This window comes from Panthera pardus, unplaced genomic scaffold (assembly GCF_024362965.1).
Source record: "Panthera pardus isolate Hobbes unplaced genomic scaffold, ASM2436296v1 HiC_scaffold_19, whole genome shotgun sequence".
NCBI lineage: Eukaryota > Metazoa > Chordata > Mammalia > Carnivora > Felidae > Panthera > Panthera pardus.
Genome location: NW_026526754.1, coordinates 19,209,993 through 19,226,498, shown reverse-complemented (window position 1 = coordinate 19,226,498; position 16,506 = coordinate 19,209,993). Strand labels below are relative to the sequence as shown.

The 16,506-nt window shown below is 47.2% G+C and overlaps 1 protein-coding gene across 2 annotated transcripts in view; it reads right to left on the bottom strand.

Annotated features, from left to right (window-relative positions):
- Window positions 1-1,813: 1,813 nt before the first annotated feature.
- Window positions 1,814-16,506, bottom strand: part of GAN (gigaxonin) — a 63,951-nt gene continuing 49,258 nt past the window's right edge. For both annotated transcript variants that reach the window (XM_053906695.1, XM_053906696.1), the window contains 2 exons: window positions 15,310-15,419; window positions 1,814-15,220 (listed from right to left, as the gene is read on the bottom strand). In XM_053906695.1, the coding sequence (XP_053762670.1) occupies window positions 15,039-15,220; window positions 15,310-15,419 (292 nt within the window). In that variant the 3' untranslated portion in view covers window positions 1,814-15,038. The remainder of the gene's footprint in view (window positions 15,221-15,309; window positions 15,420-16,506) is intronic.

Here is a 16,506-nt window from a genome sequence, read left to right as displayed (position 1 = left end):
AGGGCTCCAATCTCTCTACGCCCTCAGCAACAGGCATTTTCTCTCATTTTTTGACAGCTATCCTCAGTGTGTGTGATGTGTTCGTCCTCCTCTTTGAAAGCAGAGCTGGGACACCATCCGGCCCCACCTCACGGATCCAGCCGAGGAAATGGGTTCCCAAGGTCACCCCAGAACTCGAACCCTGGGCCTGTGGCCCCTGCAGCGCCCCGCCCCCACCCCGGGGCACCGTTATTAGTAGGGAATGAATGGCATGCAGAGAAAGATCCTTGGGTACAAACACGCTGGGACCAGTGAAAAGCAGCTGACCCAGCCCTTAGAAAAAATCCGGAGCAGACGACCCGGAGGACGCCCAAATTTCAGAAGCTACTCTGAACCTCAGGCAATTAACAGCAATGACCTCCATCGGGTTCTCCACAAAACTACAGGTTTCTTTTTTTCTGGTACCAAAACACAGGAACAACGCAGTACAGGTTTCTTAAAAAACAAAATAAAACAAAAGAAAACGCACACCAATTCACGCAAACCTGGTCTTGTTGGGTTTTTTTTGTTTTTTAAAGAAAAGACCTTGGCTCTCACCGGCTTTTGTTCCAGCTAAAAGTTGTGGCAGCAGCAGCATGGGCCCTCCTAAGTGGCTCCCATCTGGGAGTCTCGGGGACTAACCCCTTTGGCCACAACATCGTTTGATCTGCCACCTTGGCCATCAAGGGAGCAAATGAGTGGCTTGCAAAAAGGCCTGTTCCCTTACCAGAAAGACAGGATGCTGGACTGCCTGGCCCTGGAGCCCAGCTCTGCCCCCTCCCCGCCCACACTGGGGCCCGTGAATTTGGTTAAGTGACAACTTCTCTGGGTCTCAAGTTTTTCTGCTGTAAAAATGGGCTGTTGGGAGGATGAAGCGAGTTAACATGTGACGTACTCAGCAGCCCCTGTCACAGAGCTGGTGAACAAGGTATGTATTCTCTGCTGTAGCAGCCACAGGTATTAGGAGGGTGACAGGGTCAACCCCACGTCCCCCACATCACCTGCATCACAGCAGCAAAGCACCCCTCCCCCACCGATAACAGGCAACCTGGGGTATATTCCCCCAGGACTGGGTTCCTTAATATACATTATATATATGTATATTATATATGTTACATATATGTATCACATATGTGAATTCATTATATATTCATATATTCATTTTATATTACATTCACATACATAATACATATTCATCATATATTCGCATTATACATACGTATCCATATGTATCCATTCCATTTCTTCTCTTCCTGTGACGTCAGGAGTGGATTCTGGCAGACTCCACGTGACTTTGACACGTGTGGTAGATTCTCTAAGCTCTTTGTCCCTGACCTTTGGGGAGAGGTGCCTTTGGCGTTTTTTCAGTAGCAGTGGTCTTTGTGGGTTTGCTGTCTCTGGGCACGGCCGCGAGAGGAAACTACAGAGGATTCCACGTGCCACAGATGGAATTCTCCAACATACAACGAACGGCACCCTCGCTATCAAGGTCCTCTATTACCTGACAGTCTAATGTCTGTCTGTCTTCCAGGGAAGGGAAACTTGCAACCGTTTTCTGGGCAGGACAGAGTAGCGACTTCCTCTGATAGGGCCGGAAGCCACCGAGGCAACGCCAGTGGAGAGTGCCTGTCAAGGCATCGATCTTACATCAAGAGCCAGGATCCAGGCAGCTGAGACCCAAACCGCTTCAGGTGTGGCACAAAGGCAACCTTCTGTTCGGAAATCAAATCGAGCGACATCGATAGTGCAAACTTAGGCAGGAGCCGCTGTAAAAATTAGAGCCAATCAGAATGCCTTCCCCATCAAATTGTTTTATTAGGCTAAACAGCTTGAACGACTCATTTTGTTCGGTACCCTTCTAGAAAATATTTCAAGTTTTAAATGAACTTCCAATACATAAAACAAAATTACTTTACCATAGACAAATTTCAGATCAAAATACAACACTCTGTTTTCTGTTTTCTTACAGTTATAAAACCCAGTCGATACAAACTACATAAAAAAGATAAAACACTTTCCGTGATCCTCGGTACAAGAGAACAGCACGACGGCAACGTGTTCCCAGAGCACAAACCCCGTGCGCGCGGAGAGGGATCGACCCCCGGTTACCCCGCAACACACGGAAGCGGGCCGACAAAGTGCATGCTGCCGGATGGGACCAGGCGGACACACCCCCTTGGCATCAGTGTTACTTGTAAACCATAAAGCGACTCTGTGAGAAAAGTTACGGATTCAAAATTACTTCAACTTCGCTACATTTCACGCCAGCACAGGAACAGAAAGTTACTCCACAGAACAAACCCACAGAACACACGAGCGCACGTGGACCACAGGGTGTTTGAGACTGCGACGCTCCCGCGAACTGTCCCACAGTGTGAGCGGTACGACTCTCTCGGCTGCAGCTTCCCCGTCCTTCAGGTCGTTTCAACGGTCCGTACCAGGTCCTTCGAGTAGCTTCTGCGTATTTCACGGCAAATCTCTTGCCTCTCAGCAGCAGGTGTTTGTTTCGAGATCGGGATCCCTGGCTGCACACAACACCACCCCGGCTGAACACACGTCTAAGCAGACTGCTCAAGCCGGAATCTTCCCAGATAGCAAAACCTGCGGGATTTACACTCAAACGATCTGTCTGTGTCGTGTCAGAAAATAGAAACGTGTTCGTTCAACAAATGCTTGTGTTTTAACCAGATGAGTCCTGACACGGCGTTTTTTTTGAGTTGGCTATTTATGAAATTCTCCTTACAGTATGAAAAGCGGCAAAACGGCAAATCAAAAGTGTGCTAAAACCCACTTCTCGACAAGGGCGACCGTCAGGTAGTTACGCCTGGAACCACACGGGCAACCAGCCGGGCCAGGGCCCACAGTGAACATCAGCCCTGAGCCTCGGAGAGTCCAGTGGGATTTACAGCCCCGTTTTAAGGAATTCCCTTGACACTTTGCTCACAGCAGGAGAGCTGCATCAAACGGTAGAGACCGAACGAATCTACGCGTTTATAACGAGCTACGGATGGACCTCCTTCCCAGACAGACACGTGCATCCCTGTCGCCGGGAACATTAACAGCGATAAAACGGACTCTGCCCCAGCCTGCCTCCGGTGCTTCCGTGGGACAGTTCCTAATGAGGGCGGGAGGGGGCAGCTGGGGCTGGGGACGTGCTTTTGTTCAATCCGCTGACCACCCCGGTTCGGCGGAGGCGTCACCGCACGGCAGGCTGCCGCGGCCACGGCTCCTCCTTTTGTACGGCTGTCACAGTTCACAAATGGTACGATTCGAAACAAAGTATCACTGCGTCCCTGGCCACTCGAAGGGGTACAAGAGTGAGGCACCAAACAAATGCTGTGCTACCAGCGGGTCAAAATGAAAAGAATCCCATCAGTAGAAAAAGCCACTGATGATTTAACTAAGCAAGTGTTGCTAATATCTGTGCTTTTCTCAACTAAAGGCCGCTTGGCACACCTCCCACCACAAAATTACCTGCCCCCTGGAATGTGGCTGTTTTCAAGGACAACTTGAATTCTGAGGTCCCATGTAGGAAAAAAAGATGCTGTGAACCCACATACATTGGTTTGTTTTGAAGCTGATGACACCCTTTTGCCCCCCCCCCCCCCCCCCCGTACCAGATCCTACCTAGTATTTTTACAAAGCGTTAAGAGTCAAGTTCAATGAGCACATGCTAGATTAATAATAGCACATTTATTTTCTGGAGTTTCTTCGGAACCAGAAATCCCTTTTGAAGAAAATAGGAAAAGATGGTCTCTCTCTGATTGTGAACGAGTGGTTCTAATTTCCGATTCTGCTCACAACTTGGAGTGGTGGTTTTAAGTTCCGAGCCCACCAAGAGACAAGGAGACCACGGTCTCGCTCTGCTCTGGTGGATACAATGACGGTGCAGAGCCCGGGGCCCGGCCCCCGGGCTCTGCGTGTGGCCGAGACACAAGGCTCGCTTCTGCAAGCGTCCGAGCCACCCGGGGCCTGAGCACGCCCTGCCGGGCCATCTGGGGCCCGCACGGCGCCTCGCGGCCTGGTGCTGAGGTAGAGTACGTGTGGCACCTCGAGCCCCTTCTCCCGGCTCAGGGAGGAGCCCCGAGGGCCTCCGGGCAGGCGTGGCGGGCGGGCTGAGCTGGGGCCCAGGGAGACTGTTCTAGCCTACAGCTGCTTAAGGAGCCTCCGCTGTGTCGCGGGCCGGGCCTCGGAGGGGAGGCTCCGGCCCAAGCTCTCACCCGGGAGGAGGGGGGGTGGCGTGGACTCTGGGAAGCTCCCCGGGGCCTGGGGGACGGGTCTGGCTCTCTTGCAGCCAGGGCCAGCTGGCTGTGGAAAGTGCTAGTCACAAAGGCTGGGTCAGGAGCTCCTAGAAGAATGCCTTTTCAGTAAACACTTTTAGGCGAATGGTCTGGGGAACAAGAAGAGTTGTGTGTTTGTTTTTTCTTTTTCTCGCCTTTTGGAGATACATAATTTAAGCAGTTAAAACCTCCGGCTGGGACAGGCGTAGGATGAGGAGCAGAGGGCGGGATGGGAGGGGCAACCAGAGGGTGTAAACAGGATGAGATAACCTCTTCCACCTTGACCCAGTCTCTACACTGGCGCAGGGAGATGCGACAGTCACGGAGGGGCCTGTTTCCCCGGAGGCCCCACCAGCGGGGTCCTTGGGCGGCCGCGGCGGGTCGTGGGCAGGAGGACCAACACTGGTTCAAACAGCGCTTCTCAGTAAGCGAAGACCACTCAAGAAATGGGGAGAAAATATACCCAAGTGACGAGAGCACACAGACGGCTCCCTCACGAGGACGTGGGTGCGAGCCCCCACTGGCGCCTGTCTTTCTCTGTTTTGGGACAGATCTTTGCAAGGCCGGGGGTGGGGGCGCAGAAGAGACACGCAGAGTGAGGGGCCGCCTCCGTCTCCTCCAGACTAAGACTGCCATGTGCCTTCACAGAAGAGAGAGAGCAAACCACAGAATCGGATGCTTTGGAAATTCTTCTCAAAGGATGATGAGAATCCACCCCAAGGCTGCTGACTGCTCAAGCTAGAAGGAGCCCCAAGAGGTGGCCCAGCACACGAGCCCCCTGGAGAGCATCCCGGGCCGCGGGGTCACCTGGGCCCTGCTTGAAAGAATGCAGTTTTACTCATCAGCTTTCTTAAATCTGCACAGGTACACGACAGATTTAGAGCAAAAAGTATATAAAAAGCAAGAATCGCTGTTCTGGATGACAGAGTGGTTTTAGGGAAATCTCTAGAACTAGGCCTACTTCTGAAAGCTCTCTGAAGAAGGCTGTGGCTGCTGGCCAGGGGCTGCAGCCAGAAGGCAGAAAATGGGCAGTGGGCAGGGGGGAGAGGAGGAGAGGGAGCACAGGTTGAAAATAACAAAGACTTTTGTCCTCAAAATCAATGCAGAAGTACAAGCTCCCCCTTCCCCACATCACTCACTCAACTGTTTACTAAGCTGTTCGTCTGCAAGGAGCTTTGGAGATGGTGCCCAATATCCTGCCACAGGTAAGAACCCTCTCACCGATGCTGGCGTGCTGTCAGTCACAGCCGCAAGGACTCATCCTAGGGGGCACTTTCAGAGACGAGCGCTCAGTACCGCAGAGGCCACCCATTTTTCCACGAGGCCACTCTGTCTCTGTGTCCACTGCTGGCCTGAGCCACGCACACCGGCTCGCTCTAAAGACATCCCCACAGGCCAGAGCCTCAGGCCTCCGGAGGTCCTGATTCCAGCTCCCAGAGCGCCTACCACCCACACTGCTGTCCCTTGGGGGGCCCCAGGCTTGCTCAGGTCTCTCTGATGGTGGCGCCTAGAACTGGCAGCTAAATGCAGTGGTCCAGGGGCCCATGTGGGGCAGCCCGTGGATGAAGGAGCAGAAGACGTCCTTTTCTAGCTACCAGCCCACTCCCCCAACAAACACTTTCTTTTTTTCTTTTTAGTTTTTTACAAAATTTATTATTATTATTATTATTATTTTTACTGTTTGTTTTTGAGAGAGAGACAGCACAAATGGGAGATGGGCAGAGAATGGGGGGGGAGACAGAAGACCCGAAGCAGGCTCAGTGCTAACAGCAGAGAGCCCGACACGGGGCTCGAACCCACGAACTGTGAGACCATGACCTGAGCCGAAGTGGGACGCCTAACTGACTGAGCCACCTAGGCGCCCCATAAAAAATTTACTTATTTTTTAAAGTAAGCTCTATGCCCAACACGGGGCTTGAACTCACGACCCTGAGATCAAGAGTCGAATGCTCTACCAACTAAGCCAGTCAGGTGCCCCTATTCTTTTTTTTTTTTTTTAATGTTTATTTTTTGAGAGAGAGAGAGAGAGTGCAAGCTGGGGTGGGGCAGAGGGAGAGGGAGACAGAGGATCCGAAGCGGGCTCTTCACTGCCAGCACAGAGCCCGATGTGCAGGGCTGGAGCTCATGAACCGTGAGATCATGACCTGAGCTGAAGTCAGATGTTTAACTGACTGAGCCACCTAGGTGCCACTCTTCTTTTTTTTAAACAGTTGGCTTGTGTTCAAATTGTCAGTGATTCCCCTCCACCCCCCACCCCGTCACGTTTTTTTTCTTTCTTTTTCATTTAGGAACTATCTCCTCTGAACCTAGATACAAGACTTTCTATTTAGCCATGTATTAGACTGTAGCATCACTAAAGACCCTAACACCCAACACTTCATCCCTCCCAGCACTTTTCTCTGCCTTTTATACTTTTATACAAATCACTAAGAAAAAGAGTAAAAATGGACACTGTCACGGTACCGCAGAAGCTGTTCTCAGTGGCACTGTCTGGCATGGCTGTTCGATCCATTTCTCGGCCCTTGTAGCCCTGTTTCTACTTCCTGTTTTATTCACAAAGGTACCAAGAATGACTTTATACAATGTCTTACATGCTGCTAAACCCGCCAGTCCCAGAGTGCAAACCGGAAAGGAAGCGATGTGATGAAAGGAATTAAGTAGCTCGCTTTCTGCATCACTTTGTTAAATAACCCTTCTTTATCCGAAGGGGCGGAAGCTCTACCCACACACACACACACACACACACACACACAGACACGCATACGCACACACGCACGTACCTGTAACAAATTCTGTTTGTTTTTTTGCTTTAGTTTCACATGGCATCCACGTTAAGAGAGGATAGGTATACTGATCTCAAACAGAGATCTAGAAAATATCCAGTTGATCTGACCAGGGTACTCTACTACTTGTGGCATTTTAAGGGAAAAAGAAAAATCAACTTTGGTAAAGAATTTAAAGTATTCTTAGAGGGCTTCATGACGCAAATTCGGAACGGAGGGTTATTTAAAACAACTCTAAGTGGTCTAAACACGCATTAGGGGATGCTGCAGCTCTACAGAACCATCCTGGATCCAGATATTAGAGCAGTGGAAGGAGAGCAGCGGCCTGGGTCCAGGAAGTAAATCATTCTATCAACACATACATCCATTTACTTGTAGGTCCCATGGTGGCAGACGTCCGAACGCGGAAGTGCCGAGGTCAGGACGCGCAGCGAGGGCACCGACGACCGGAGGCCGGGCTGGGTGGCCACGGCGGCCACGGTCACACGGTGGCGCCAGGCTCTCATCGCCCTCACGGCTCTGGTCCTCAGAGCAGCCCGAAGACGTAAACGCCCCTGTCGTCCTACGTCTACGGGTAAGGAACTGGGCTTCAGGGTTAAAGGGCTCCCAGAGGTCACAAAACAGCCTTCGGTGCAAGCCCTCAAACCCACCTGTGCCTGGCTCCGGGGCCCGTGCACGCTCACAGCCACGAGGCTTGCTTGCGCAAGTCCATAAAGTGTTTACACAGGTTTTCCTCGAGATAATCGAAAGGAAAAGGCTGGGGCCCTGAAGCGGTAAGTGTCGGTTCTCTTGGAAACCACTTAGGAAAATGTCTCACGCCTGCTGCCAGACCCGCTGGTGCTGACGTCCTGTCATCTGGGGAGAAACTCTGCCTTTCACCCTCAAAAGCACAAGCTTAAAAACTAGATCATGTCGGAGGGTAACGGCAGTTCTGTCGCTAGCTTTTATCTGGTCTCTACGTTATTCCCGGGACGCTAGGTTTTTAGGAACGGGCAGAAGTCTTTTGGGCACCAGGGATGCTGGGTAATTCCTGTAAGAAACCGCTCCGGGAGGAGGAAGGTCTGACTGGAGGAATCGATGGGCCTCGGGGCGGCTCGCTCCCCTAACTTACCGACCAGGGAGGGCGACAGGCGCTGGCGAGGACAGAGCCCGACGTGCGCCGTGCGGAGAAGGCGCGTTCCACTGATGCTCAGAAAAAAATCCAATCGCTCGTGATTTTAAGCATCCTGCAGTTCTAAGTTGTTTGGTCAACCTCAACCTTGTCCTTTGGAAACACTTTCAGATTTCATTTTAAAACTCTAGACTGTCAGAATGAAAAGAGAAGAGGAATCTACTAATGAGCCTCTACTGTCATCAAAATTAAAAGATTCTCGGGAAACAAATTCATGGAAATACACTTAATAGCTCCTTAAACCAACCACAGTAGCACCTTAAGACAAAGAAAAACAGTAGCCCCAAGCATCTGAATTCCCACCGCTGGGTCAGATTACAGGTAGACACCTTCTCGGGTCTGATCCTAACAAGGATGGAGAGTAAGCCCTCTGTTTTACACAGCAGTGGTGTTTAAATATACTACTTTTCTACATCATGAAAACATAGCCTTTTCTAGACTCTTTAAAGTTCAAGTTGAGTTTCAAGTAATCACTTTGCAGCAGCTCTAGGAGAATGACTGTTCCTCCTGATTAAAAGTGCCTATTTAAAAAAAAAAAATAGTAAAATGGAAAATAAGCCTTAGAGAATTGTATTCCTCAAGGCCGCCTGCTGCTGGCTTCCAGGCTTTTGTTAAAGGACAGAATGTGTTGAATTCTCCTAAATTGGCAGGGGGTCAAGCACAACACCACATAATGAGGTAGCGGAGAACAGAGTTTTTCCTATAAACACAAAGAACAAGGGAATAGGTGCATGTAATTCTCATCCAATTAAACAGGAAACACGATAAAGCAAGCTACGTATAGTCATATTCATACCAAGTTCACGGGTTTAACTGGAAAAAGTTTTACCCAAGGTTCTAAAGTATGCCTTATTTGTAATTGATAAGCAGGAACAATAAAAATAAAGTTTTAAAACCTATGAATTTTACTTAAATGCTAAAAAGTAAGGTCTAATAAATATAATTCGCTGACCAGAAAGATGAGCCTGTGTCTACTTGGGATCTGAATCATCCAAAGTGGCCACATATTTATACGGGTCGTAAGAACGGGCGATCTTTCCCTGTGTGATCTTATGCAGCATGTATGGGCTACACCTGTGTAATTGCTACACCCAACCAACGTGGGGCTTGAACTCACGACCCCAAGACCAAGAGTCACCCGTTCCACCAAGTGAGCCAGCCAGGCTGCTTAACTTATCAGATATCTGATGTGATGAGGAAGGGAAGAAGTCTAAAGACCCAGTCACTGACAGAACTTCGGGGACAGAACTGAACATGAGCAAACCTTCCTCGACCGCATGCATTTAGACCAAAGAACACAGAATCTTAACTGAGCTCCTCAGATGTCATGTAAATGCATTGTAAAGGTGAGAAGTATTTATAATTAAAAACAGAATCACGTGAGAAACATGCAAAAGTTTTAAAAGTTTTACCAGTTGGGTTGCAAACAAACAATAGCAAACATAAGAGTTCAACACCACTGAGACTTTCCCACCAGCAGGCAGCAAAGCCTTGACCTGATTTCATGTCCTTCTCCAACCTGGGTAAGCAAGTCACAACCCACCTTTATACCATGCATCTCCATCATTTCTGAACTGGCTAGGAAGAGTACCTCAGGGGTTATTAGAGAGCTAGCAAAATACTTCCTTCTACCTTCGAAGACACACTCTCTTCTCCCTTACTGTACACGTGGTAAGAAAAGAAATATAAACGAAGTTTCTGCTCTTTAAGAATAAAAAGTGCTTTTCTGTCAAACACACTTAGTACTTCCGTTCTTATAACTTTAGTCAATTCTTAAATTTCCTATCCTATCGCTAACTGACAAAGAAAACCAAAGACCTTTCAGCTGATGTCTGTATAACTTTAAAGGACATGTTTGAGGGCTTACGTTATACCACAAATGATTATCTTAGGACTGAAAATACTTGCATGCCTAGAAAATTAAGCGATTGTCTCAGAGGCTGAACGGTGAAATGATAATACAAAGACCTGGCTTCTGCTTTGGGTTTCTACTTGCATGTGAGGTGGGAAATGAAGCCGTATCTCCTGGGCCTCAGAGACTGCTCTCTGTCCAGTGGGGCCACTGCACCCATCATGGAGAAGTGAGGATCACAGCAGTATGTTCTGGAAAACACCCAGAGGCACGTGTAAAAAGCAATCAATCCCAACACTAAATGTGATCAGTGGTATTAGGTGTGCTGAGCATAGTAGGGTCCTCCAAACCCTAAAGAACATATGGAAACCACAGAAGTGTGTGTGTGCACGTCGGGCACTTTGTGTGTTGTATCTGTACTAGTTTCTCACTCTAGAATAGGAGGCCAGCACATCTGCATACAAAGCCTCTCATTTAAAATCCAACAAAATAAATCACTCTTGGAGAGGGCTTCTCAATCCCACAAAGAACATCACTTTGATCACAAGGGTACTGTACTCACTGGCCAACCATTTCCTGACTACCTGCTGTGTGTCAGGCACTGGGGTTAGCAGACGGCCAAGACAGGGTCACTGCCCACGAGGAGTTTACAGGCTAGAGGGAGAGCAGCATGACAGCCCCCCCCAGAAATCCAAGCAGAATCCCTAGGGGGTCCTCCATAAGCATTTGCTGATTAAACCCAGGGCAGCTTTTCTGTACAAATCCGTCTCCTCCCTTCCTGGCTCCCCCAACGCTCTCACAGACATGAGGGGCAGCCACGGAACGAGAGCAAGCTCACACTTCCCTTCCACCAGGTGCTTTTTAAGGGGGTCCCAGCACCTTTTAAATCCATGCAGGGGTGCCTGGGTGGCTCAGTTGGCTGAGTGTCCGACCTCGGCTCGGGTCATTATCTCATGGCTCGTGAGTTCAAGCCCCGCGTCAAGCTCTCTGCTGTCATTGCAGAGTCTGCTTCTGGTTCTCTGTCCCCTTCCCCTGCTCAAGCTCTCTCAAAAAACAAACAAACAAAAACAAAACACAAAAACCAAAACCCAAACATTAAAGAATAAATAAATCCACGCAAAGTGCCACCTCATTCTTTCCCCAGATATTCAAATGTCTCCATCTGACCACAGGAGGCATCTTCTAGAATCAGAAAGGCCAACAAGAAGGTAATACTGTAGCATTTTTAGCACTCCTTGGGAAACTTTTTGGTCTGGTACACGGGAGGAGGAACGTACCAAATGGAACCCCAACGGACCAAGGCAGCTGACGAATTTCTCTAAAAACCCAACTTACTACCATGAGTAACTGAGGTGACACAGCAAAGACAGCCCTATCTCTACCAGGTCAATATAAGGATGTGCTTCCTGCATATTGCAGGGAACCCCCCTCCCACCCATGAATTATAAAAATGGCACCCCAAAGCATCACGAAAGTGGTAGTACAATATAACAGGACACTTTAGCACAGGGAGTACACCATCCATCATCGCCCAAATATTCTTTTCTGGTTGCTGCGGTTTGAAAACAGCCTACTGTTACCTATCAACTCCTCACAGCAATGAAATAAAGAACTAATGAAAGAAACAAAGAGTTCAAAGATTTCCAAGGCCAAATCTTTACAGCTATATCGACTATACTAGTTGGTAAGCACTGTTTTAGTCCCACTGAAGGAATGCAAACACCAGGTAAAACTTACTATACAGACTACGACTCTATGAATATTTACACCCAACGTGAGTTGAACATAGTAGTATAAACTGAAGGGCCACAGGCTCAAGGATTTATCGGAAGCACCAGGAGACAGTAATATATGTAGTTTGGAACTACAATTTTAAAAGTAAACATGTATAAACAGACTTACCAAGTCACATAACACACACACACACACACACACACACACACACGCACGCACACTCTGTCCCTCACACTTTTCCCTCTCACAGGATAGAAGCACTAACACACACTCACACACACACACAAAATGAAAAACAAAAAACAAACCCCCAAAACAGCACTTCATTTTAAATTAAACACTTATATGTTTGAAAAATCTATATTTGGATGTTAAACAAACAAACAAACAAACAAACAAGCCTACTTTAGACTGTAGCCTACGAGAGATCCTTTAAATATTCACTGACTCTAACCCCGAAACAAGTTTCCTTCTGTTGGCGGGATAATGAAAATAAATTGCACTTCCCCCAATGATATTCATTTAAAATTTTAACATCTATCCTCAACTGCCTATTCCAACCCACGCCTGGTAAAAGTGCCTTACGGAAAAAGAAGTATTAAAAATTTATCGAGAAAAAGATGTTTCAAGGCATAAGTGGAATGTTAAAACAAACCTGCATGAAATGACTTAAAATTTATTTCACAATACTGAAGTAACTGTCATTTACAAAAAAGTCACGATTAATTTTGGAGCCTAATAAAATTAAATATATTCCTACCCTTCAGCAGAATATTTTTATATTTATATATAGGAAAATAACAGTTTGGCACTTAGCAGTTCTTGTTGGTTATTGCATCCCGTATTATGTGGCAAATTTATTTTAAAAAACATCATCTAATTTCTGCAGCTACCGTGTCAATGAACTGAATAAAAAACTAAAAAAGAACTGTTTTTATAAAATGAATTGACTAAGTCATGCAGGCACTGATAATATTGCAACAATATTGCAATAACCCATTCACTCCTCAACAATGAATTGTCTCCTTGGAGAGGCCTGGTGTGGGAAGAATTATAAACTTCAGAAATTAAGAGAATGGCTTATGAAGAGAATTCAGAATTAAGAGAAAGCCTGCCATGGCTTTCACAGGACATCCGTTACTGCTTTACTGTATGTCAGATGCAACTTCTGAAGGCCAAGGTTCTGTTCTGTTCAGGAGATTTTACCAAAGAAAATTCACTTCTTCAGCAATTTGTTTCCTCTAAAAAACGAGTATCTAGCTGTCAAAAAAGAAAGTCTGCTCTCTTTGCAGTGGCCGCGTAGCTTGCTTTGATGAGAAGACATCCCAGGTATCACTGGGACGGTGTGCGGACGACAGCTGACTGGTACACGATTCAGAGGAAAAAGGCCGGCTTTGCTTTACGTCTCGAATTCGATTGTGTTACGTGAATGTGTGGCAAATCTGGCCCGGGGCCTCTGATACAGAAGATAGACACCTCACGCCTTCTTTCAGCAGTATCTTCTCCACACACAACATTCTTTAGAACCCCCCCCCCACCCCGACAAGTCTTCCTTCAGCAATGTTTACAGCATTGTACTGACTCCTAACAGATGTAAGAAAAAAAAACCGCAGATAGGAGGTTACCCTTTTTTCTGTTCACGGTTGGGGAAACACAAGCAGGGTTTCCTATGCATGTTAACAGCGTATAAGCATTCCATCTAGGAAGTTTCTAGAAGAAACTCCTATTCTCAAATGTATAAGCAAAGGATACATTTATACATTTATTAATCATTAAGACAAAATACTGCTTCTTACAGCCATTTACTGAGGGCGGTGGAAACTGTAGAAAACAATTAAAATTGAAGAGCTCTGTATTAAATTGATTAGAAACCTGATATTACATAAAATTCAAATTATGATGTAATCAAGCACTTTGAAGTCCCCGATTTCACACTAAGGTGGCATAATTCGAATGGAAAACAAAGTATCTTACAAGGTAAGTGCTACTAATGACAGATTTTCTCCCCGCGGTGGGAAGTGCGGCAGCACGGGGAGACAAGGGAAGGTGGGAGAGTGGAGAAGCAGAGAAGAGATGAATTCGCTCTACTATGAACAGAATGAAATTAAGTTGAGGTAGTTTTATTCTACCAGCCAAACTTTACTTATAATGTAATTTGTCTAAAACTCTTGCTAGTGAACGGCATCGAGAAAATTCTGCTACAAAGACTAGATTCTTAATGCAGGTTCGCGCTCTAAGACAGGTTTTCAATCCGAAACAGTAGTAAACGAGACTCTGTGTGCTTTCAGACAGATTAAAGTTTTTTGATCCCTATATATTTTGTCTGGACAGCTTGTGCAGTCACAGCAGACCTTGGTCACTTGTCTGACTCGGGTCTTTGTTCTGTAACATCCCTTACTCTGCTAATCTCCTCGTGTTTACAAAATGGTTCTGGTTAATTGAACAGGAAGAACGAACGGCACGGCACGGGACCCTTCACAGCTCCGAGAGAACTACCCCAGAAATTACGGCATGACGTATCTAAGTTAACACAGAAGCTAGCAACTGCCTTTAAACTCGCACGAGGGCTGCAACCTGACTCATTAATTTATCGAACCTTTAGATTACTAAGATAGAATGTCATGAGAGAGAAATTTTATCTTAGTTTCAATTCATGATAATATAGTTTAAAAAAGATTCTGAGGACACAGTACTAGTAGTAAGTGGAGACTACGTGGCCCAATCTAACATCTTAGGCACAAACCTGAATCTGTCGGGCGGGGTTAGGCATGGTATTTCCTTTCAAGTGCAGCAGGAACGCAGTCTCGGTGTGTTTGGATACGTTGATTTGCATATACGGATTTCTGTTGTTTCCCCCAGCCAGGTACCGGAACACAGCAGTCGCTGGGAAAGGAGTCCCCTTCCGGGAGAATGCACCTTAGTACGCTAACTTCGATATTTTACATGACCCCGATTCCCACTTCCCTTTGCCTCTACCGGACAGTTACTCCGTTCGTCTGCAGACACATCTACCTGGAGGAACGGATTCCTCCAAGGGAGCTTTTTCGACAGTCACGGGTTCTCCGCGAGAGGAGCTGAAGCGCGGGCTTCTAAGCGTTACAGTAAAACCACCGGAGATACGCTGCCACCTCTGGTCCCCTCGCAGAAAGCCAGGTTATGGTGCGCCGGGTCAGGAGCTCTGCCTCCGCTCTGCCGCCTCTTCAGGGTGAATGAACACGGATACGGAATAGGCCTTGCTGGAGCTGCAGGCGGAAAAGCTTGCAATTTGCAATACGTAAGGCTGCACAGCCGGTGCGGCGGAGGTCGGACGGGAGGAGCGGTTTGGTATGGTGCCACGTCCCCGTGCTTCTTTTAAACTCACGCACGTAGTCGTAATTGGTACCTGAACCACGAGAAGCAGCACAGGTGATACAACAACACGTCTTGGAATCGCCAGAAACAGCTCCAGCAAAATCGCCGTAACGTGCTTACCTGTATCGAGATCTCCGATAACATAAATACTGGCTCCTATGGGGACAGCTCCATAAACAAAAGAAGAACTGGCGGGGATGCATAAATTCTGGTCGTTAAGGTAGATCCACCTGAAAACGAACAGACAGACAAAACGAAGGAAGTCAAGAGGATGAGGTCTAGGAAGACGACAAAGGTGGTTGGCCCGTCCAGAGGACAAGGCGCCGCGCCAGTTCAGCTCAACCTGTTTCCCCATTTCCTTCCTGTCACTATGGATGATACCTCATTTTGTCCGTTCTAGAACGGCACCCACTTTGAAACACAAAGCGTACGCACTTTTCAAACTGCTTCTTTGGCTCGGCAAAACGTTCCCGAGACTCAGTACCCCGTGGCTTATACCATACTTTGTTTCTTACAATTTTAAGTGGTTTTCCATTGTATGGATGTACCAGAATTTGTTTATGCGTTCCCTCGCCCGTGTTCCTTTGGGTGCTTTCTGGCATTTAGCTCTTGTGAATAAAGCTGTTTTGGACACTGGAGTGTAAATCTTCTTTGCGGATGTTATGTCACAGAACTGGTTATATAGCTAAAGGTGTATTCCACCGGGTAAGGAAATGCCGCACCGTCTTCCAAAGTGTTGTGCCATTCTCCGTCCCAATGAGCAACATCTGAGGCTTCCTATCGCTGGGGATTACTGCCAGCTCACAGGAATGTGGGTCTTTCTGATTTCGGCCATGTTCGTGGTGTGGGCTTCCGGGCTTCCCGGAAAAGAAGGATGCTGGGTGTCTCTGTGTGTGCTCACTGGCCATTTTATCAGTCTTCTTTTGTGAAATGTCTGCTCAAAGATTTGCTCATTCTTAAAAGTGGGTTTTCTATTTTCTTCTTGGATCGTAAGATTCTTTGTGTTTTGGGGATACAAGTCCTTTGTTAGATACGTAGATCATGAATATTTTCCCCGGCTTGTAGATTATCTTTTCATGTTCTTAATGGAGACTTTTGAAGAAGAGTTTTTAATTTTGATGAATCACAATTTATTCTTTTCTTCCTTTCTTTTTCTCTCTCTCTCTCTCCCTCCCCCTCTCTCTCTCTCCCTCTTTCTTTCTTTCTTAAAGGTCACGCTTTCTATGTCCTTCTAGGAAATCCCTGTCTATTCCAAGGCCGCAGAGGTTTTCCTCTTATGCTTTCTTCTGGAGACTTCACAGTTTCAGCTTTTACACT